Source organism: Gallinula chloropus, assembly GCF_964237585.1.
Source record: "Gallinula chloropus genome assembly, chromosome: 3".
Taxonomy (NCBI): Eukaryota; Metazoa; Chordata; class Aves; order Gruiformes; family Rallidae; genus Gallinula; species Gallinula chloropus.
Genome location: NC_140087.1, coordinates 36,171,863 through 36,196,084, shown reverse-complemented (window position 1 = coordinate 36,196,084; position 24,222 = coordinate 36,171,863). Strand labels below are relative to the sequence as shown.

The following is a 24,222-nucleotide window of genomic DNA, read 5'->3' as shown; positions in this document are numbered from 1 at the left end:
TACCAATTAATGCTGTTTTGAGTCAGTATGAATTAACAGATTTAAGTTCTAGGTACCTTTGTCAGTCAAAATTTAAGCAAACATTCAATTCCAGTATTATCAACTTGAAAGATTAATGATTCTTTCAAAGCCACCTCAAAGACTGTTTGGCCATTTGAAGCTACTTACTAGATGGAGATTCTTTATAACAAATACTATCACCAAAAAACAACCTACACTTTTCTTTGTAAAAATTAATTCTGAACCTTAATTTTTTTAGGTCTTATTTCAAGTTATGTATTACAGTATGTTTTGTCAATTCAGCAAGCTAGTTAAAACAAAATACCCCTTGCCAAGATCTCCCAGCAACCTAAAAATTAAATTCCCTTGAAGACATATGGTTATAAATATATGGGATATTTTAAATCAATAGTACTGCCTCTTAAGTGGCTTCCAAATAATTCTGTCAAGTGGATCAATTAAGTCAGTCAGGTACTTCAGGTGGATTCAGACAGTTGGCTAAATGTAGTTTGGCATTCCAATCCTTTAACAACATCCAATTGCCAGGAAAGCACTGATCATTTCTGCATGGCTGCCGGACTAAACATTCCACAGGAGCATTTATACAAATACTCTGAACTGTACACAAGCAGCAACAGAGCTGGTATTAATGTGCTAGGGGGTCCATCTTTCAAAAGACTGTTTCTTCCTTATTCAAGACTAACAGTTTTCAGCTTTTCCTTTGTAACACCGCTGTCTGAGTTTACTGCCTGTTGAGCTAGAAGAAGTTTTCTTAAGATAAATTGCTATCATCAGTGTTTAAAAAAAAAACAACCCCACAACCCCAAACACCCAACAGGAGAAAATCACCACGATACCAAACTTCAAAGAAAGTATTTTCAGAAAAAGTCTCCAAGTAAATAATCCCACATCAGAATATCCACTTCCTTTTTCCTTCCACGAAATGCTATCCTCACTGGAAATATTCATGTCAACCTTGTACCACGACCCATGGTCAAACTGGGGGATGACTGGGGAAAAAGTAACACCTGCACTAGTACTTACTAACCACAGAAAAATTTATTATCGTAATTTACATAATCCATATTCTAAGCAAACATTTAAGGTTATGCACACTCACTGGCCGCGTGCCAGACCAAGGCATTCAATTCTCTGCTTTTGAGGAACATTTCCTTGCATTTGTGCACAGAGAACACGTCGCTTGCAAAATAATGCATAAAAGCCAAGACAATTTGGTTCATAATTACACTGCCTATTTTATTTCTGTCAGGAATCAAGAGAGATTTCAATAATTCTAGTTGAGTTACCAATTAATCTTAACCTTCAATTTTCACGTATTCCTCATGTCACATCTACAAATTACCTCTAGCCTAGTGTGAGGGCAACTTCTCTTCACATTCTCCACAACTTCATATTCCAGTGACTGAGGCAAGTCAATAGTGCAAATCACCAATTACCCTGACTTTTAGGAAATACTTTTAATATTTTTGCTGTTGGATTTTTTCCTTTCAGATGGTCTTTTGCATGTTAAATGATTTTAGCTATTAACTAGAAGCGTGAGAAATCTGTAATTGATTTTCTTATGCCTCATGTTATCTTCCTTGCTTGAATTACTCAAGTACCCCAACTACACCACTATTTTAACTCCAGTGCTTGTACCATTTGCTGCCTTCGTGCAAATACCTAGTGTTGCCAGAAACCACACCTCAGTTTAGTGCACTTTCACAGCATCTCACTGTATTTTCAGAGGATACCTCTTTTTATTATACTGACTTAAAATGCACTTGGCCGTTCAGAAGGAGGTCAGCAAGGACCAAGATTGAAAAAGACAGAGATCTTCCTGCAGAACTAGGTGAAACCGTACGTCATAGCAAAGAAAATGAATAAGTTTGTGGAATAAGTTTGTGAAAGCGGACGCAAAGAAGTTGACCTATTTCAAAACAAAAGAAACAGAAACACTGAAAGAATCGTGACCCCACAAAGACTCAAGAAGAAAAATCTGCCATAGCTCTTGCAATGAAAATATAACTGCTCCATAAGTTATTTTGGATTGCTCCCTACAACCACTATACATGTGTTCATTCCCCAGATATATTAGTTCTTCACACATGAAAACATCCTGGTGCTTCCCAGCAACACTGTGACAAATCCATGATATTTTTGTTATCAACCAGATACATCCTTCCTGTACTAATTCCATCAATTCTTGCTCAACTTTTCTACATAATCCTACATCTTAGAATGAAACCAACCAAGAACCTGACACTCCTATTGCTTTCTTACAGCCAGATTCTTCCTGTTACGTCAGCTGCCAGTTATTCCATTTGTCAGGTACACATGAGCTATTGCCTGAATGAAGTCACTGCTTTGCAGATTTTAATTTCAAGACCCAAAACCAGCCTAACGTTTTCTTCATTTCGTGCTATTAAAGTTAAAGGACAAGATTTTGGTTGTGTTGTAGTAGTATAGTACTGCACTAATTTATGATCCAAATTGACTCCTACATTCATTAAAACATTCCCAATTTACTGCCACAGAAGATATGAAATATTTTAATTAGCAGACAAATGCTAATTATTCTCAGAAAAGGCTAATAAAAACATGCAGTTGTCTGTCGAACTACATATATATAAATAATGAAAAATGCAAAGAACAGCAATAAAATTTTGCCACTATAGCTGGATAAACAGTAAAGTAAGGATCCCATCCCACTGCATATCATTAACATCTACACTGATAATTGAATTTTGTGTATATCCTTAATAGACTGTACTGGAGGCCAGACCTAGCAAAAGTATGTGCTTAAAAACATCTGTTTTACTCTAAGTCTAGGCAAAATGAAAGCTAACACAGAGCCAGCACATCCAAGAAATGTGGAAAGCTGTCACCATCTAAAAACAAGTTTAAAGGGTGAACCCCTCAGACATTTTAGGAGTTACAATTTGTGATTGTTATCATACAGTTGATTTTTCAAGTTAAAACGGAATCCAGTATCTTGCCACAATGAAGTACTACAGATTACTTGTTCCTATCTGGAAAACAATAAAGTAACAGAAAATCAAATATCTCTATCTTCTAAATGTTCAATTAGCAATTAAGTATTCAGTTTCTGCAATAGCAGTACGTTACTTTGTGCTTCCTATCAGTCTCAATCGAATTGCTACATCTGACCCTAGGGATCCATAGCCTGGACAGTAAAGCACAACCCGTAATCTGCCTGCCAGCAGCCCTTTCCCCCAGAAATTTAGATAAAGGGAGCGCTGCCAACCTGGTACCTATTTGAGAAGCAGTCCCTGCATCAACAGGTTCTGCATCCATTCCTACATTTAAATAGACTAAATCTTCATCCAGGACAGGGAAATTCTGTGAAGCCTCAAACTCAGTACGGCCTTTTCCACGCAAGAGATCCAAGCAGAATTTTCATGATACTCAGCAAACTCACTCAGAATGCAACCCTGAACACAAATTGTTTCTGGAAAGTAAGCTTGTAATATCACAACATTAATTCTTAAAGTTCAAAAAAGCCAGCCATACACCAAACACAAAATCACCCACTGGAACAGCCCAATGGGTTACGGTTACAACCTAGAAAAATCTAGAACCAAGAAAAAGTTCAGTGGTGCTGATAAGCAAGAACAGTGGTAAAGTCGGCAAAACCACTAGCTGTCTTTCACAGCACATCACAAAGTTAGGGAAACATAACTGGATCTGTAATTTATGAAATCTCACACTAATCAACTCCATCATTTACTATTATTAGTGTGCTCAACACTATTACCTCTGAAAAAGATTAAAGTTTTAAATCATATGACTGTATGTAAGAATGCTCACAGAATGCTAAAACAAAGTATCACCTAGTTCAGTAACTTGTCTCTCACTGTTTTCTGCTCCAAGGGTGGAAAAACTTTCAGACTTTAGTAGATTTTCATCATTTCAACCATTCACTACCTTGCCAGATAAAATAAAATGTAGATAGATGTTTGCAGACAGTTTTGTCAGTACTTCAAAACAATTCAGTATGAATTGTCCCCCAATCCTTTCAAAACTTCTATTCAAATGTCAGATACAAACAGCTGTGAGCTGTAGCCTAGTCAACTTTTTATTACACAATTAACACTCTCTGTGCTTCCCACCTAACAAAGCTTAGGAGTAATTTTGCAGAAAGACAGTTTCTACCACGGTACAGATTAAGATGAGTCAATTACTATTCAACAGACACAGAATTTAAATTTATAAAATAGGGACTTGTTTACACACAGATGTTCAGGCAGTGATTCACCCCTCCCTTGATATACACTTTTTCCACTGCACTCCAAGCTACTTTTCTCCAATTTCAAGATAATCTAGATTCTCTTGCCTCTTAATCATATGGTTTTTAGCTCACAGGGAACTGACAGAAAAACAAGTAAGAGTAAAGTATAATACATATCGGTTTCTACCAGCTTGGCTTTGATTACACTTCTCCAGTCTACAGCTTCCAGCATCTTTAATAAAACACTTATTTAATGCCATTAAATCCTTTATTTCTATATCTAACTAGCTCAATAACCAGTTAACTGTTTACCAGTTTAACTGCTCTAAGAACAAAATTACATATAACCAAGCTTTGAGAAGTTAATCAGCCAAAGGCTTCAGCTACTTTAGGAAAACATATCTTACAGTGTTAACAGCTGCTCACAGCTGCAACTTTGTATTAAGCACGTGCAGAAATCTATCCAGTTATACTAGATATGTTCAGTATGCAACCAATAAAAAGCAAAGGTACCTCTGAAATAAGCCCCTGTAAAAGAGGCATTGCATCGGATACAGATCAGTAATGTTTTCTGAAAGACTAGTATCATTTTGAATAATTATTAAGGCACTCAGACATCAAATTTTTCTGTCCTTTAAAATAAAATCATTCTGCTTCTGAAAATTAAGAGGGTTCCACAGACTGTTAAAAGACTTCTGCAATAAATTACTTCAAATAAGAAGGGTTCGTCAAATCTTACATGACTTACGGAAAACATTCTCTTTCTTGTAAAATTCACAATTCCATACATAAATAAGAGTCTTTGTCTACACCTTGTTCTTTGCTACTGTGAACAGAACATTTTTTAATATAAAGATGTATCCAGATCAGATATCAAAGAGACTCTGGAGTACAAAACCACCATGAACAGACTCAGAAGCAGTCAGCCTTCCGTAAGGGACAATTCAAGAAATGATGTCTGTTACCTTCAACAAATCTGCCTTTTGAATTTTGTTAAGTATGGTTTCCACTAGTCAGCCTTTAGTGCTTAATTATGTAATTTAATCAGTAACTTGCTAAGATTGCTTTTTCCTGTAATAACTTTTTTTTAAAATATACTATTAACTAATGCAGTAAACTCTTTTCAGAGCGTCACTGTACAGAGACTACCAGGGACAAAACCAAGAGACTTCTGTTCTGTGGGTGAAAAGGGAAAAAAGCCATGCTTCAGCAATTATTTAATAAATAATAATAATAATAAAATCAAGCTTTAAAACTCCTCCTGCATTCAAAATAAGTGGTTACAAATGCAATAAAGGCTTTAAAATTGGAATAGAAAAGCCAATTTTCTGAAGTACTCAGTTCTGGAAAAAAAAACCCCGAGCTTACAAGAAACCTAAATTATTTTCATTATATCTAACGTTTTGCAATGAACCTTTAAGGAAGGCAAAGCAGTATCAACCACCAAGTACGTTCATAAACAGGCTTGCATTCTAAGCTAGAGGATTCCTCCCCACCACACAGCTACATACAAATTCTCATACAGCTTAATACAGTATATTCTTCGGTGTATGGCAGCTGTGATATGTCAAATATTTAAGTTCAGTACTACCTTTACATGAATACAACTTCTTTGTTTAGTTTAATAATAAAATGCCAATTAGTACAGTGGTCAAAAAGTAAGTATGCTGAAATCCTCCCAATTTTGATCAATCAGTTTGAGAAATCAAATTTAATGCAGACATTCATACTTGTGAGAAGGTGTGTTTGGAGGAAACAGCACCACAGAAGATGCTAAATGCTGAAGTAAATTGTTTCTAGAGTATCTTAAATACTGCATTCTGAACGCTTTAAATAACTGTGTATAACGCAGTAGATTCAGAAACATGCTGTACATGTGTCAAACTTCACTGGGCTGCCTGCTCATATGATGAATTTCAATGTATAGTCACAGACATTGACAGCAATTACTAGCCAAAGTAGCCATCAGTTTGACAGCCTCTTATACAGGTAAGTTGCAGCTTTCACGTCCAACAATAAAGCACAATCCATGATACCAAGCATGCTGAACTGCCACTTCACACTGCCTCAGCCTAAAACTTTCTGGTAAGTAGAAGACAATTAATCATTCATTGTCAATGGATTCTGATAGTTATAATCCTACATGTAAAAGTAAGCATCTGACCTCCAGAAACCACACTACCATGGTCAGACAGAAGTTTCTATTTAGTTAGTTAGTTAGTTAACATAAGAGAACAGTCACTCTAGTCATGTGTTATGCACATGGACTTGCTTTTCATTTTCTGATGCAAACATCCCCAAATACTTAAACGATTTTTCTCCCCCTGTTATTGCTAACAGTACTGACAAATACTCAAAACCCCACTTTTTCAAGTAGTTACAGAATTTTTTTTAATTGCCATTCCAAACCGTGGCCATGACCTTTCAACATATATGAAATTGCCAAACAGCAGCAGCATGCTTGTGTATAGAGGCAGATTTCAGAGGCAACAGGTCTGATCGTCACAATTTATTCCCAGAATGCAAGAATAACGATGGTTGGTCAGCCTTTCATTCTGAAACACAGACTAACTTTACCACTTGCTGCCATATGCTAAATATATCCCATCTCAACATATGTGTTTATTATTTGTTCAAAGATAGTACTTTTTACAGAACATAAAAGTTGATCATCCTATAATTAGCGCAGCAATAAGTGTTTGTTGAACAAGACACTACAAAGTACATATTATGTAACACCAATATCTTCGCATTATAAGACAAACTTAAGACTTACAGACTTTCCACTGGAAATCAAAGTTAATCTAATGGTATTTCAGAGACCAAAAGGTATTAAAATACTATAAACACGTAATACTGCAATTCTATACAGCATGTAAATGTAGTAAAATATCCTGTCAGTAAGACAGTTAAATTTTCCCACTGTAATCTTTTCCTTAAGCTTTGCATAAGTACCAAGGATAATTTTTTAATTCCTTTTTATCCTTACTATAAAAATCCAAAACAAACCTGGAAACTCCAAAGAAATGGAATTATCTTATTTCCTGCGACGACAACACACCAGCCAGTACTAACTGAGACCTTGTCTTCAGTGAAATCTTACATAATTTCTGCTTGCAATATCAACAGTGATGCAAGAAGAACTTGAGCTGTAGGTCAGGAACCACAAGACAGTTCAAATGACCTAATACTGAGCAAAATGCAGCAGAATTGGAGCTGTTGAAGTGGCTTAAGGCATTGTGTTCTTCAAATTTAGAACTGCATAGCTGCCTCTCAAACAACCAACTGTACAAGAAGCACTTCGTATATCATAATGAGATGCTTCCCTCCCCATGATGTGAAAGTGAATGATGTCCTCTCCTCGTGCACTGTTCTAGAGGGTTCTTGAACAGAAATAGAAAGAAATGGAAATAAAAGCAATGTAGCTGATCAATACTGCCACAACCCAGTAGCTGGAAGCAGACAGGCTTCATACCCTCTACGTGTGACCATGACAGTTCAATAGGTTCAAATGCACAGAGCTAACTCCCTATGCATGCATCAACGCCTGCGTTACGGAATTCATGTAACACAAGGGAGATGACAAAACCCAATGTTTTGCTTTTGGACAGTCTTCCCTTTTATTAAGCAGCATTCAGTGACTGGTGTGAGAATTGCCAGTTAGCCTCACTTCCTAATGAGAGGTGTATTCAGAGTAAGCAAAAGTGCCTTGGTCTTAATAAAGTTACACATTCATTAGCTTTTGATGAATGCCTGCAACCCCTCTCCCCTCCCCAATAATCTCCTTCAAGTACCTCCAGGCTCTAATCACAATATTCTCAGTAATTAAGGTTTTGATTTTAAATTTGTCTAAAGCTGCCTAGAGAGATGTTCTGATTACCAGCTGAGCCTCAGATACAAACAATTTGAGTATTTCCCTTGCTTTCTGGGGGAAATCTGTCAGTGAATTTCAAGATTTGATGCTCGTTCAAGTGATTTGGCCATGTGACAAATATTTCTAATTAATTTTTTCTCTTCATAGGCTCACACAATTGTATGATTAACATACAGTGTCTTTTTAAAACTATGTTTAAATAGGAAAAAAACTGAATGAACTTTTAAGTACTCACATTTTTACGTATCAGTACTTTTCTTCAGAACTGATACTTGTTGCAAACTAAATTTTAATGTATTTATTGCACATAGTGAAGATTTACTTTGTTACACATAATTAGACATTAAGTCTTCTGATGAACCTACTAGACAAAAAGTGGTAGCTTCCAAGAGCAGATGGACTGGTCTTCTCTTACAAAACCCTGGTGAAGTTTGCAGACTCTTAAAAGGAGGCAGTATTTTCACTAAATCTCTTTCCCCAGAATAGTACATTTTTTATTCTCACTCTACAACAGAATAGGTAAAAATTCTACTACTATTAAGAGTCACAAAGCTATGTAAGTAAGATTGTTCACATACTGTTAAACAAAGACTTGCTTCAAAATATAGCATCTACACCCACAGAATCTGGTATGTCAGGTAAAGCATGCAGAAATGTTAATACTCAGAAATTTGAATGTCTCCTTCCACCCCCAATTATAGGAAAATTGTATTTCACAATCCTGTACAAAAATTTCAACTCCACATGTTCTATTTGCCAAATTACAGTTTAAAACCCCTTAACAGTAGGGCTTACTTAGATGTTAAATGTGTCGTGTCATTCCCCACCTCCCCACCCCCCCAAAAAAAGCAGTAATCCCTAATGGGAACAAAGAGGAAGAGAATACTGTTAAGTGCATATTTCAAAACTGCAGAGGAGATGCTTGTGCACCTTCAGTAGCAATAACCAGAGGTGAAGGAAAACAGCCAGAAAATAAACCTGCAAAAATATTTTACTTCCAGGAGTTACTACCACAGCAACCTGACATTCAGGATGGCTCTATCCTGGAAAGTGTAGTTACCCTATTTATATGGGCAGAGCATATATTATTATTACAGGACAGGGCAAGAAACAGCCCTAATTACACTGCAACTCCACCTCAACACAAAACAGTTCCAGAAACACAGTGCTGCTTGGTTCACTCAGACAGAGCTCACTGCCAGGAGTACATTAAACATTTTTTTCCAGGCCACACCAGTTGCGCAAATCATTACTTGGGTATTTCAACACAGGAAAGTTATTAAGAACACCTGTAAGGTTAACAGCTCTGACTTAGAAAAATAGATGCAATTTCATTTTTTACCTTTACCTTGTGAAACATGACACCATTAGAAGTTAGTTATTACTGAGGAATACTTTGTAATTGCTTGACAAGCTCCCAGTTGCCCCATTATGGAGCTTGCACATTTAACTTCTTTAAGGTAGGCTGTGTTATTTACTAGGTCTGTAAAAAACATTAGTTAATGAAAAGGCGTATAGGAGGAACACAACAAATAAAGAGTGAGACACATAAGCTTAACCTCGGTTAGGAAATAAACCTATGCATATGAAACTACACCAACTTTCAGGAGCTTACCTTCTTTTTGTCCCTCATTGAGCCCTTCCCTCGGACCATTATCTTGCATCCTGTTTCTGCCTCAAGCTGTTTAGCCGTTAGTCCTCTGGGCCCAAGGATTCTTCCAACAAAGTTAAACTGGGGGAGAAAAAATAATATTACTTGTATAAAAGAAAGTAAACAAAATTAATTTGAAATTTAACAAGATGTACTTCTGTCTCTAAAATATCATCAAGTGTTTATACATTTAGAACGCTACACTTACTACCTGAAGTTAAACAATTATTACTGTTGTTAAAATTAGATACCTATGTGACCCACTACTGTGGGGAATACAGGTTTCAGGTGAAAACAGGGCAGTGGAGTCCTAATTTGCTTCTTGTTGAGTTGTAGGAGCTCTTAAAGAATCTACAAGCACCCTGCCTCACCACTAACATGACCAGACATGCTCATTAGCAGGCCAATGTGCGTCGCATCACAGAAACAGCACAGGGTCTGGTTGCATGACCGCATGACCAGACATGCACTCCTGTGTGGTGGGACTGATGGGAAGCCAGGTGTGGGTCACGTCCCATAATGGCACAGAGCCTTCAGGAAATGCCCCTAGGCTCATGATTCATTTGCTCTCTACGAACAGCTGAGGAGCATGTAGGAAAAAAAAAAAAAGAAAAAAAAAATTCCTTTTTCACCCTCCTGTGCTGTTTGGTAGGCTTGATCTGACAGCACACTGATATCTGACAGCACACTGATGGCTGGCCACCCACACCTATGGAAACTGTTCTTCATTGACCCATGCCATAGCACTTCCTTCAGAAAACAGAACCAGAAAACTGAGGCTTGCTACATAGTCATTTTAGTTCTCATGGGTAAAACATTCTATTTGCTCTATATGTGTGTGTGTGTGTGTGCATATATAATGTGTGTGTATGTCCTGACACACGACAAAAGCACATCCTTAAGTCCTATCCTTTACTCAGTTGTGTGCACAAATAAAGCAAGCATTTTATGTTTTGTTGTCTAGCTTCAATGTCAGCAGACAACCCCCTGCCTACGCTTAACACAGTAATACTGCCATTTAGCCATACATAACATTATTTCCTAGTTATTTTCCAGTGGGTTTTCTCTTTCATTATTTTCAATCACACATTCTGGAAATCATGACATAAATAAAAAAAGCACTAAGTGAAGGCAGCATTAAGAACACATAGCAGTACTCTGTGACAGCTACAGTGCTGAGATGAAGTACCAGGCTCAAAGGACACAAACTTAGAAATTTCATACTGAAGATTAAATTCAAGGAAGATACTAAAAGAACAGAAACTCCAAAGTAAGGACAGAAATCAGTATTTTAAATCCTGGTAAACAACACTATTCAATGGAATTATGAAGAAGTTGGCCGCTTTAATTTCCTCAACTAATTAAAATCAGCTTTGAGTACTACAACTCAACATCTTTGAAATTCTTATGAAAACCAGCATTTTACTTGCCTTTCTCCACAACGATGCTTCCTGCACACTACATCTTTAGATGTCTATCCCACTTCACTGATAAAGCTGAAATAATATTGCAAACCTGACTTTAAACCAATCTTGTAACACCCAAGGTGACCCATCATTACATTCTCTCTCTCCCAAGAAAAACATCAGCACCTCTAGTATTTTATTAACTTGGATCGTAATTAAAAGAATAATCAAATCCTAAGATAAAACTGGATAAAAATTTAAATGCAACAATTTAGAATGCTAAGAAAAAAGCACAGATTTGTATTACTGTCAACCTTGCAACTTTATCCATGTCATCTGTCTGAGTGCTAGTTAGAATTTTAGTTGAGAAATTGCTGACCTAATCTGCAACACGTTCCGTTACATGTGAAGCCAGTTTCCTTCCCAGCTATTCCCAGAATATTCTCCTTACAAAGAGCCTTCATAATTGTTCCAAGGTAGCTCAACCCCATCTTTTCTTTCCAAACTGTATACAGTAGCACCTTGAACCTTTCTGGATAACTAGTCTTTCTAAAACTCTGGCTGTTCTTGTTACCTCTCTTGGACCCTCCAATTTGTTAATTTCTTAAAGCAAGATGCCTGGACACGACAATACTTCAACTGAGACTTGAAGAAGGTTAAGTTAACTCAGAATAATTATATCTTACAAACTGCATTCCTATTAGCACATACTGCACCCGAGGTGTAGTCTTAACCGAGTCATTGGTAATCAGTTATCACAGTTTAAGCCAATTGTTGTTTTAACAAAAGACTCACAAGATTTTGTACCACTGGACTGCTGTCAGTATTCAGTTCCTCAGACCACCACCTCAAAGTCCTAGCTCTTAACTCCATAGGACAAAACACTTCTGACTCTTGTGAAGGGACTAGGTAGAAGGAGTAGTGACCACAAGTCAGGAACACAGTGTGGACTATCAGAATCCAGCTGCATCAGCAGCTGCTGTTCCTCTTACCTGCCAGGCCATCTAGATTATCAAAGAGAATTACTGGAACCAGATACATCTGACATGTTCAAAAGACCATTTTTATGACATTTAACTCAAAACTTCTTATGCATTTCCCTACATATAACACAACAGCGTTCAGAAACACTGCCTGTTTTAGCATTTGTACACAGCAAAAGCTAGTAGTATTTCCCTACATTTTTTACAGCTATTCTCACTCCACACATGGCTGATCCTCTAGGATTCACCTTACCCCCAGCGGTTCACAAATCAGTTTGACCAATTTAGGACTGCATTACTTTGAATGTACCCAACCCCACACACTGGAATTAGGGAGTGTGTTAAAAATCAGTGACCCACGTATGCTTCTACATCAACACTACAGAAAAAGCAATCAAATACTTCCTTTCATCAAGTTAGTCTCTCCTTCCCCAAGATTGAATGTGTATCTACACTCAAGATATTTTTGCGCCCAACACTTTCACTCATGGCATTTCACAATTATTTTCCTGGGTTTTTAGAAGTGCTACACTATTATTTGTCAAATCTTTCTATACAAACAAAAAACTAGAACCCCTGAAACTACCTCCAGAAGAATGTGTTTGTGGCATGCACAAATACAAAGGCATCCTATGTAACACTTATAAGAATGCTTTAAATTTTAGCAACAAAGGAGGGAACAAGGAATTACACAACACTAACAATCCTGATAAAAAGCAAAAAATTAGTCTATCTAGTGGAGCTCAGGTGCCAAAGCAGTTTTTGGTGAAGTTGCAACTAGCTCTACACATTGCTCTCCCCTCTCTGCATCTCCCTCTCATTCCCTCAGTTTGCTAACAGTACCAGCTTGAACCTTCCAGCACATACAAAAGATACACCAGCAAGATCTTGCAGAAAGACATTTCTCGCCTTTCTTTGAGATGATGTCCAGAATATAAACTCTTAAGAAAAGAGACAGTTGGCATATGTTGGGAGACTGTACATGAGGATCCTTGCTACTGAAGGTGCTTAAGCAGAAACAAATGTATTGGGGAAAAAAGTTGCCTTAAAGCCTCCTGTTTGCATTTACTCTGGGACATCAGCGATTACTCCCGAGAGCTGACAACTTCTATCTGGTGTCCCACCTGACAAGACCACGGCATCAGAAATTCCTGGATAAATACAGCTTCTATTCCCTCTACACAGAACAACTACTTCCTAAGCAGACCAGGTGCTTTTTTACAGCCCTCTGATGTCTCACCAGCCCCTACACTAGAACAAAAGTAGTAAAGGAAAGTAAGAAGCAACTATGCCACTCAAAGCTACTGATTTCTACGAGGTTGCAAAGAAGTGTGTCCGATTCCTACAGTGTATGGGAAATGCAGCATTTAAAAAACTTCCCATGCAAGTTAAAATCTGAGGAACTTGAGGGAGTACAGTAGTATTAAATTTCATGCTAATACTGTGTTTTGTATTTTTTGCTTTCCTTTGAAACCTGCAAGTAAGATATATCAACATTTAATTTCTCTCATGAAGTAAAATTCTTTCCCTTGTTACTGGAGAAGAATTTGAAAAAAAAAAAAGCCCACTTGATTAAAACATCCAAATCTAGAAAGAACTTAATGTCATGCATTTGGTTAAATAGTTATTTAGCTTAATTAAAAACTAATTTCTTTACCATCTTATTAGTAAACATTCTAGTGATTTACTATACGTTGCATTTGCAGAGCTAGCTACTTATCACTGGAAAAAAAGCCAAAACAAGCTATTCTTAAAGTCTCTATTTCAACTTAAGGAAAGCAAGACAAGTCTTGGAAAGCTTTTACATTCCCCAGAAACAACACATACTGAGTACAAATGTTTTTATATACAGCTGAAACATCATTTTAACACCTCAGTAGTTTCTCATTACACTAAGACAAAAAGACGCTCTATGCTTCTTGCTGACTTTAAGAATAGTTTAGGACATAATATTTTAATTCAGCAAAAATTTGAAAAACACCACTAATTACAACTAAGTACTTGTAACCATAAAGCATCCACTTTTCATGATGTTATTTAATTAATTGCCTGTAATATACATACAAACATGTTCTCCATTTTGATACTACCTTTACATATCATTTTTTAAAAAACTGTAACAGAGCACAAAATGTTCCAGTTTCTTCAGTATCAGTTCCTTCCCTTATTCGTATTTTTCCCCCCATTACAGTAATTTATTATACAGCTCAGTTAAGTGTTAGGCATAACTATCAGCTGTAAGTGGATTTTCATCAACACAGAAAACTGTACCTTACATAAAACTCTTCCCATACCCAAATCAGCATTCAGATCATATACTAGTACCTTAAACTAAAGCATCCCAAAAATGTGGTGGTTCAAAATGTCCTGGTGTTTTAGTTTGCATTTTAAAGACAAGGCGAGCAGCATTTCCTGCTCACTTCATTTTCATATGCTTTTCCCCACCAAATAAAAAGCAGCTGAACACCAAGACTCTGCGTGGTTCAGCAGTTAAAATTTGCTAAGGTTAAGAAGCAACTGAAAACTGGACATTATAATGGAGAACATCTGGTAATTTTTCTTAAGCAGCAATGCTGAAAGTCAGTTTAGCCATTTTGGAGGGAATCTTCTAAATCAACAGATTATAATAGTCCTATTCTGAGACCATTTGGGAGATAGCAATCTGACAGAGTTACAGGCTGAAGTGCTACCTGTGGAAATGAATTAAGAAAGAGCCACTAAAGAACTGCAGTGAGAAGAAAAAGGCATTCAAAAGAAGGAGCGATGAATGGGTACGACACTCATGATATTTTTTAAATGTGAGTACTCTTTTTCAACAAGATTAACATTATTCCTAAGTATTAATACATTTTTTTAACTTACAATTAAATTCAAGTACTTTTTTCCATGCAAATTTTTTAATACAGGAAAGCAGTCAATGCATTTAACTGAAACGTAATTAGATGCAAACTTAAATTGGAAATACTACTGTAGAAAAAAAAAGCACTATGCTCACAACACGTCATAAATACTCAGAAAACGAAGTTCTGAAGGCAACAAAAGCCTCCAATGACCCACAAAAATTATCAAACTTGGGGTGATTTATTTTTTATAGTTTTCTTTTAAAAGGAACATTGCTTTATGATACTCATAATACAGTTATTTTTCCATAAAATATTTCTCCATTTTTTGAACTAGCTTGAATCCCTTGCAGCTGAAGTTTTAGATAACCATAAAAGCCGTAAGATATACGGTCAATTGTGAGTTTCTGAAAGCAGGTACTAGAAAACAAAATATAGCATATTAAACCTTAAAAAGGTAAGTTTGTATACTTTCAGTTAGGTAGTTTAGTGTTTAATAAAGAAAACAAAGCTTGTAGCATAACATTATAGATAGGTAGCTTTGAGATTACTTTCCCAAGTTTAAATCTGAAACATAGAAAGAGAATAGAAATAACTTTAATGGACAATTCACCCTACGCTACACTGAACATGCTTTCTAGCAGTAATATTTCCCAGTATATCTTCAATTAATGTATCGTGACCAAATACCCATTTTCACAGTGGCAACTGTCTCAAGGTTTGCTTTGGGTTTGTTGTGAGATTTTGGGTTTTTTGTTTGGGTTTATCGATTTTGAGCAGATACAGTCATACACACACATATACATGAATACAAACACACACAGACAGAATCCTAAAAGAATACACACCTAGATTATTTGTTTTTCTTTACTCACACCAACAATGAATAAATTTGCCACCAACAGCAAGAGTTTATTAAAAAGCTTTTCAGCTCACATTTATAGCCCCCCATTCTTTTTTGGTCAAAAGATTTTCTTGAAATGATTCAAATTATTGCCACTGTCTCATCCATCACTAGATTTTTGACAGGCGGTGATTAAGGAAACAGAAAGTCTCTTTTTTCCATTAATAGAAAGCCTCGGATGTATTTCATGCCTTAATAAATATCTCCAGTGATTCAACACCACACTCATCACAAACCAAAACAGGTACACTGCTTTTTTTGAAGAAAAGCAGTAATAAGAACTACTACCAAATAGAAACAAGTGCGCCATACACACAGCTTGCTCAGTGATCGCACCAAAGATTAACTGAAAACAAAGAATTAAGGTTTACATATAGACCCAATTGTACACATTAAGAAATCAAGTGGGGAAAGTATAATGTTTCAGGAATAAAATAATTATGACATCTTTCATTAGCTGCATTAGCATACATTTTGAGGATTAAACATGCTCCAGTGGAATCTGGCAACTGTTTTGCATGGTTAAAAAAAACAGGCTATCTGATGAGATATTACAGGGAGAGGAGGCTGACAAAGCAGGTGGCATTATCTTTGTCTATGTAGTCAACACAGTAAATAGCAGCTACATATAGAAGTTAATTTTTACATACAAACTAACTTTAGATAGTTGTTAAGACTGCTAGTGACAACAATGAAGTTGTTTCTCTTCAAAAAGCACCTACTGGTAATAAAAAGGAGGCTTCAGATAAACATCTATGAGAAACATTCCCTCCATCCCTTAATATAGTGTTTTCTAAGTGAAATAACCAAGTAAATGCCAAAGTACGTATGTAGCAAATACGAGCATAACACACTCAGAAAATACAAGTGGATATATTTGACATAAGCAGATTGTATCTGACATACACTATTCTAATACTATAATCAAAGCTAAATGAGAACTATTGAAGCATTTAAGTGATGAAGTAGTAAATTAGAAAGATGTTTTAAGAAACTGACACATGTTAATTATCATGAAATAATGTCTTCATCATTTAAACAGGCAAATACAACCATTGAGCTATTGGAGAATGAAATACAGAGTATCAACCCCCAGAAAGGTAGGATCTGTCATATTTGCCACTGGGTACCTTTGTACTGGATAAACAAAACCAAAACCTCTAGCACACACCACTTGAAATACCTTCATGATTACTTCAAGTGCGAGAAATTTAATCCCTGAGATTTAATAAAAGGGTCATTACATCGGAAAATACTCAAGAGTAGCTCAAATTCTCTAAAATTTGAGCTGCCAAAACAGCAAAACGTTTATCACTGGTGGAAAAAAGATAATGGAATGTTTTTTCTTTTTCAGTAAATGGCTAAGCATAATTTTCAGAGTGTATGAAATTCACTGAGTCCATCTTTTAGTTCACTGCATACATTCTTCATACAGATTACGGGGATTTTTATTACTTTTTGTTTCCAATGCACTTACCCTAATCACCTTTCAGCATCAAAGCCACAGAACGACTCAAGATTATTACGGGCAAGAAATAATAATTATTGTAAGAATAAGACAAGCTTAGTCTAGTTCGAAAACTTCTAGAAATAAAATACTTCTTAATGCAAAAATGAAGGCCATAGACATAATTATAACATATTACTAATAGAGAAAGTATTTCTGCAGCAGGGGGACAAAGTTTATATTCAGTGGCTTGAGGCCTGTGATATATCATACAAAAATATCAGCAATAAGAAAGTAAGAGGTTTTGGTATTATATGTCTCAGAGGTGGCAATTAATAACTTGGCTAAAAACAAAGAGGGTGTGAGGTTTCTCTATACAAATACCTACACCTATTACTCTCTACCAGACCAAGGTATTTCATAAAGCAGTTACTGTAGCAGTAATTTTGGTAACATTTAAAGTTCCTTAAAATTACATTATATTTTAATTTTAAGTACAAATTAAGTCAACTGCAACAGTATAAATTCTGTGGGATTTCCAGAAGGGAGAAAAATCCCAAGGGAGTTTATCATGCTTATTTGGGAACACTATTTGAGCTGGGGGATAACATCTTAAATCTCAGTTCTAAGCACTGGGGTGTTTCTGCTTCATGACATGCAGAAGTCTGTGCTCTCCTCCATGCTGTTTAACCTCTAACATGCCTCCTCCAGAAAGCTACTAAAACAGTATCAATACAACTCAGACACCAAATACTTAACATTACGTTCAGAATTAAAATCTCTTGAACGAACACACATATGCTGCAAGCCAGCTGGCTGACCAAACCTGAGCATAATATTTATCATCTGCTGGCCAGTTAGTAAACAGTCCTCGCCTGTACAGAGCCTACACACAGTCTTTCAATAAGCAATGTTGATACAGATATATCTACATTTTTCAGTAAAGCTTTGATAAAACATTAACGAATCAGTGATGAACAGTAATATATCACTCTCCCTGTGAGATGTCCTCCTGGACATCAACAATACAAACTTTCACGATTTCAAGGACGGATATCCATAGTAAACTGCTTCAAATTGTGTCAAAAATAGCCCAGAACACCACGCAATCTCAGATAGAAAACTGAGGTTGCTTTAATTGGGTGATAATTTTTACTAAATATATTGCTTGCTACAATATGAACTACATTGTTTTTACGAAGCAGTGCTGTACAGTTAAAGCCTCCAGATAGCACAGGAACATTAAAGAGCATAACCACCTTAAAATAGAAGTATCAACTTACTCTGTTTAAAGTCAGTACAATTCTGCAATGTTAGTTTTGTCACTAGAGTTGACTTGTTCATTACCTGACTATTTAAACTCGTTTCTGACTGAGTATCAGCTACTGGTGATTCAAAAAAGAGCTCAGCATCCTTCTCTTATCACTGCAGCTGTAAGCCACGCAAACCAGATTATCCATGTGATGTCAACAAAATACAGGTTTTACTCAGCAGACTGCATCCTAATACTTAAAATGCTTCTTTAAAAAAAAAGGGGGAGGGGGATGCATTTAAAAGTATAGCTGGGATTTAGAATGAATTACTAAATCCTTTAAATCCACATTATTCACCTCTAATAACCTCTGCTGAAGGCTTTCAGAACTTGTTTAACTGACAAACAGCTTTACAAAACCCATGTAAATACAATGGATCAGATCTATTTAAGGGGGGAGGGGTATGTGTGTGGAATCAGGCTAGCTTTCCAGGTCATTTTAATAATGGCAATAGAGCATTCTGCATTAAAGAAAAAAAGAAATCCTAGTCTAATTGCATTTAAAAAAAACCCAAACATGCTGACGTATACATTTTCTATTGTCCAAATTCTTGCTTTACAATTTACTGAGGTCCTCCTATAAAATATCTAGTGTTCAGATTAAATAGTATTTCATTCAGATGTTAAAGTTTTTAAATAAAGTATTACCATGACAGCTAGAAATGTATCTAGCAATTTTTAGCACAGAAATTCTAATACCTACCACAGAAGACCCTCAGCAGTAGCTAAACTGGCTAACCAAATGTATTACAACTAGTTAGAGAAACCAACAAAGCTTCCTATGTTATTGAACTGGTTAACTGTCAGAACTTGTTATCAAAATGAAGCCACAAGAATTGAGAATGTAGTAAATCCTGCATATCCAAAAAAAAATATTAAAAATACATTTCTTGTCATCTAACATACCAACATAATTTTCAACCACAAAATGTAACAGTCTTCCCTAAAAATCTGTTCTTCAGCTCCTCTGAGCAGAGATTCCACCTGATTTTTTTAAAAACACAACATATATATATGCTATCAAAGGCAGAAAAGATGAAAAGAGTATTTTTGTATGTTAACACAAGGATACTATCTTTAATCTCAAGAGCACTGTTTTGCCAGATTAGCTGCTAAAAAGCTAACATTTGTTCACAAGTTTTTAGGCTAATTTGAAAGTCATTCACTCTAACAGCATACCAAAAAATAATCTAACCCCACTGCTCGATATGAAAAATTACATTTAAATGACGTTCAAATCAGTTTTATAAAAATTAACCCAATATGTAAATATTTATATCAAGATACTTAGCCTTTAGTATAAAATTGAGTCCAAGGGTTGTATAAGGATTTTTGCTTTTTTGTTTTTCTGTAGCGAAATTACACTTCCATCATGTAAATCTGGCATTAGATAATACAACCCTCAGATGGAAGCTAGAACGCAATCCAAACAAACCAAAAGGAACATCTACAGTTTTGCTGAACGTGAATGATATCCTGCCACCATAAAGACCTTTACAGGAGATTATCAAGGCATCAAGAAACTTTAAAACATGGGAAAAGTTGCACTGCCTAAATTGACTTAAACAGAGGCAAAAGTCAGATACTACAAAGTTTACAAACTACAAAGTTTGTAGTCAGACTACAAAGTTTGAAAAAATTTATTTAAGAATATCTCTTAAATTACTGACCTCTAACAAAACTGCAAGAGATGTGTGCTTCTGCTTTTTACTGTACAGAATTAAATAATTTGGAAAAAGCTAATGCTATAAGCAATCAGCACATGCATTAGGTAGAAGGAATATGGGCAAGTTTATTAAATTAGCTATAATTTTGCTAATATTTATTCTGCTATTTTTACATGATGTATCACATAGGTAATGTTTTCATTGACTAAAAAAAAGCTTACAGAACTCAAACCAGAGATCCAAGGGCTGCTGTGCTAATTCAAAACACAACCAGCACTTCGTAAATGGTATCCTGTACTACAGGTAATGACTATATAGCTCCACAACCATAAATCTCTCTACACAGAAGTACAAAAAAAAAAAAAAAAAAAGCCAATCTGACTAAACACAACACATCTACTTCCCAGAGCAAAGAAGCTCAAATCTCTCTAATCTCTTTTACTCAAGAGGCTGGAAAACCATATCTGGTGCATCACTGTGCTATGCACAGTCCACCCTTTAGCATACCTATTTTAGTACTCCCCATAGAAAAGATGAACACAAGGACAGTAAATTAATGCAAGACCACCTCAAATTGATAGAAAACCACTTTGACGCTACTATTGTAACAAAAGAGAAGCTGTTCCTGTGATGGGAAAAAACAGCTCTTAACATTAAGACAAATGAGACTCATCTATCACTGTTACTGACTTGTAAAAGCTGTCACTAAGCAGCTTTTACACCTGAGCTACACCTCCCTTCTACAAATACTCAAACTTGTTTGAAGGGGACATACCAGGTCCTATTAAGAGGAAGAGATCTGAATTTCCTGATCTCTTCCCACCACATCAATTATGCTGCTGCATATTTGTCTGTCCACATTCAAGAACATGGCAAAGTCTTCTCCACTAAAGAAAGGCTTTTAGGCTGGATTAAAGTTTCACACTCAGCCTATCACAACTTTCAGGGAAAGGCTGGGCCCATTCATTCTCACCCATGAAGCCCAGCATAAGACTGCCTCTAGAATGGCCCACTAACATAGACACTTACTACAGATAGGAGAGGACAGAAAGGCTTGGTTCATTACTAGTGTATCTGTTAGGCAACTGTAAATGAAGTTTTGCTCTTTTCTTTGGATCAACACCATTGAGCTGAGCAAGGAGAAACATGCAAGTTTGGGTTCAAGAACCCAAGTGTAGAAACCTCAATCACCAAGCAGCAGCATCATGGAGCAGATCTTCCTGGAAGCTATGCTAAGGCACATGATTAGTAATAACCAACAAGGCTTCCCTAGAGAAATCATGCAGCCTGCTGTGATGAGGTTACAGTGTTGATGGATAAGGGGGAGCAACTGGCATGATCTACCTGGGCTGCACAACGCATCTGACACTGCCCCACACAACATCCTTCTCTCTAAATTTGAGAGACAAGGATTTAACAAATGGACTGCTCAGCGGACAAGGAATTGGCTGAACGGTCACACTCAAGGAGTTGTGGTCAACAGCTCAATGTCCAGAGGGAGGCCAGCAATGAGCTGCGTTCTTCAAGGGCTGGAGTGGGAGTGTTTAATGTCTCTGAGCAACACAGGAAGTAGGACTCTGAGCACACTCAGCAAGTTTGCTGACAACACCAAGCTGTGTGGTGTGGTTGACACATTTTGAGGGAAGGGATGTCATCCAGAGGGACCTTGACAAGCCTGCGAGATGGGCCCATGTGAACCACATGCTGTTCAGCAAGGCCACGTACAAGCTCCTGGAGGCTGGAGCACCTCTCCACTCTGAAGACAGGCTGAGAGAGTTAAGTTTGTTCACATCCTGGAGAAGGCTCCAGGGAGACCTTACAGCAGCCTTCCAGTACCTGAAGGGCCCTGCTTGAGAGGGACTGCTTACAAGGACTTGGAGTGACAGGACAAGACGTAATGGGTTTAAACTGAAGGACGAGAAATTTAGATTAGATATAAGGAACAAATTCTTCCCTGTGAGGGTGGTGAGGCCCTGGCACAGGCTGCCCAGAGCAGCTGTGGCTGCCCCCTCCCTGGCAGTGCTCAAGGCCAGGTTAGAAGGGGCTTCGGGCAACTGGGGCTAGGGGAGGGTGTTCCTGCCATTGGCAAGGGGGCTGGAACAAGTCTTAAGAGTCTTTTCCAACCCAAACCAGTCTGTGTTTCTATACAAGATAAGATGATTTACACTTTGATCTACTACTTTTTTTTTTCTCCTAAAAGAAGTATTAAATTGCAAGATTCTTAATCAAGTTTCAAAATGTTTCCAGAAAGTCCCCGTAAGGACCAAGAGGAACATTTCTTTGAAATCACTCAGCTTGAATCAAAATAAGTTAATTTTTTAAAAAACATTCTTTGGACAGCAAATGAGTATTCATTTCTTTTTGCATCGAACAAGCTATAAAAAACAGTGAGGTTTTATAAAACTACTTATATAAAATTAGGAATTTAATGTTACTAATAAAAGCACCCTGACAGAGTTTGTCCTTCCAAACTCTTTAACCTTCTCTGTCATTACAGTTGACTGATAAACCACCAGCTGTTTTTTTTCTTCCTCACGCTACAATGCATTCTCTTCCTTTTTAAGGCTAGTATACCCAAGCAACAAACAGCAGGACTTAAGCCAGCTGCTAGAATGTCACAAACCTATATATTTAGCTCCCATCTCATCTATTACCTTCCCTCAGTGTCAACCATTTCATGTCCCTTTTGCTCCAGTCTACTGACATTCCTCACTGAGTTGACAACGCTGCAGGCTGGATCAGGAGCCAGGAGGTACAAGAACTCACAACAAAACAAAGCAGAGGCTTTATCAGTTATCAGAGACAAAAGCCATGCCTTGTCAAACATACTCACAGTGTAAATACATTTCAGGTTTTGGTGCTTCCCCCTGCCCCTAATTTCTGATCTCATTTTCACAGTTTATAAATTATATAGTTGTTTATGCAAATATTAACTTTAGATCTTTAGTTAAACAGCTATTTGTTCTTTTAGCACATTTAATTAGCATTACTCTCTCTTCACCTAATAGGACAGAAATCCTCCCATTTGGACTACATTAATTTGCACTGTTTGCTTCACTTCTGCTTTCTCAATGCTTTTCATACATACTAATATAAACTGTGCATTAAAGTCACATTTGCTTTCCATTTAAAATTGCTTTAAACATTAACCCTTTTCCTCATGCCACAACTTTAAACAAAATCGTAATAGCATAGTTTCAATTCCATTTCAAGTAACTATAAAATAATATCCCTCAAAATGAATTTTATGCTACATGTTCTGTTCATGTAAAAACACTAATCTAATTACTGTCATATTTTGGAAATAATTGGATTTTAAATTGCTTAGAATTATCAACATAAGTGAGAAAGCTGTAAAGATAGACAAATTAACAATTTCATGGTTTTAAAATAGGAATCTCTGTTATCGTTACAGCCCCATTTGCAATGATTTAAAGGCCCACTGTACAGTTTGGTAGTTCCCTCCTTTAAGTGGTCATAAAAACCTTTAAACAGTAATTGAAAGATTGTTAACAGAAACTCTTTCAGAAAATCAGATCCCATGAACAATCTAATAGTAGGCATGCTTAAGTGAGATAGTGAGTAATCTCTTTCATTCTATTCTCTAAGATGAGGTTTTCAGAACAGTGACAAGACATCAGTTTCAGTAACACCAGGAGATGAGTAAAAATTGTTCAATTCCATGCTCTACTTGGGAATCCTGACACATTTATCTAGAGAATTAACAAGTTGTGCTGTGTGTAAATCGGTCTCAAAAAACTAATTGTAGGTTCCAGCAGTGCCCTCTAAGCCTCACAGTTTACATCATTAAACTCATATTCCAATAACAAAGGATCCTCAGGATATACAGTCCAACAACTAATTTCCATAATAATACCTTTTAATT

General features: G+C 36.5%; 1 protein-coding gene across 2 annotated transcripts in view; it reads right to left on the bottom strand.

Annotated features, from left to right (window-relative positions):
- Positions 1–24,222, bottom strand: part of QKI (QKI, KH domain containing RNA binding) — a 154,240-nt gene that overhangs the window by 85,433 nt on the left and 44,585 nt on the right. For both annotated transcript variants that reach the window (XM_084261434.1, XM_084261435.1), the window contains exon 3: positions 9,742–9,858. In XM_084261434.1, the coding sequence (XP_084117560.1) occupies positions 9,742–9,858 (117 nt within the window). The remainder of the gene's footprint in view (positions 1–9,741; positions 9,859–24,222) is intronic.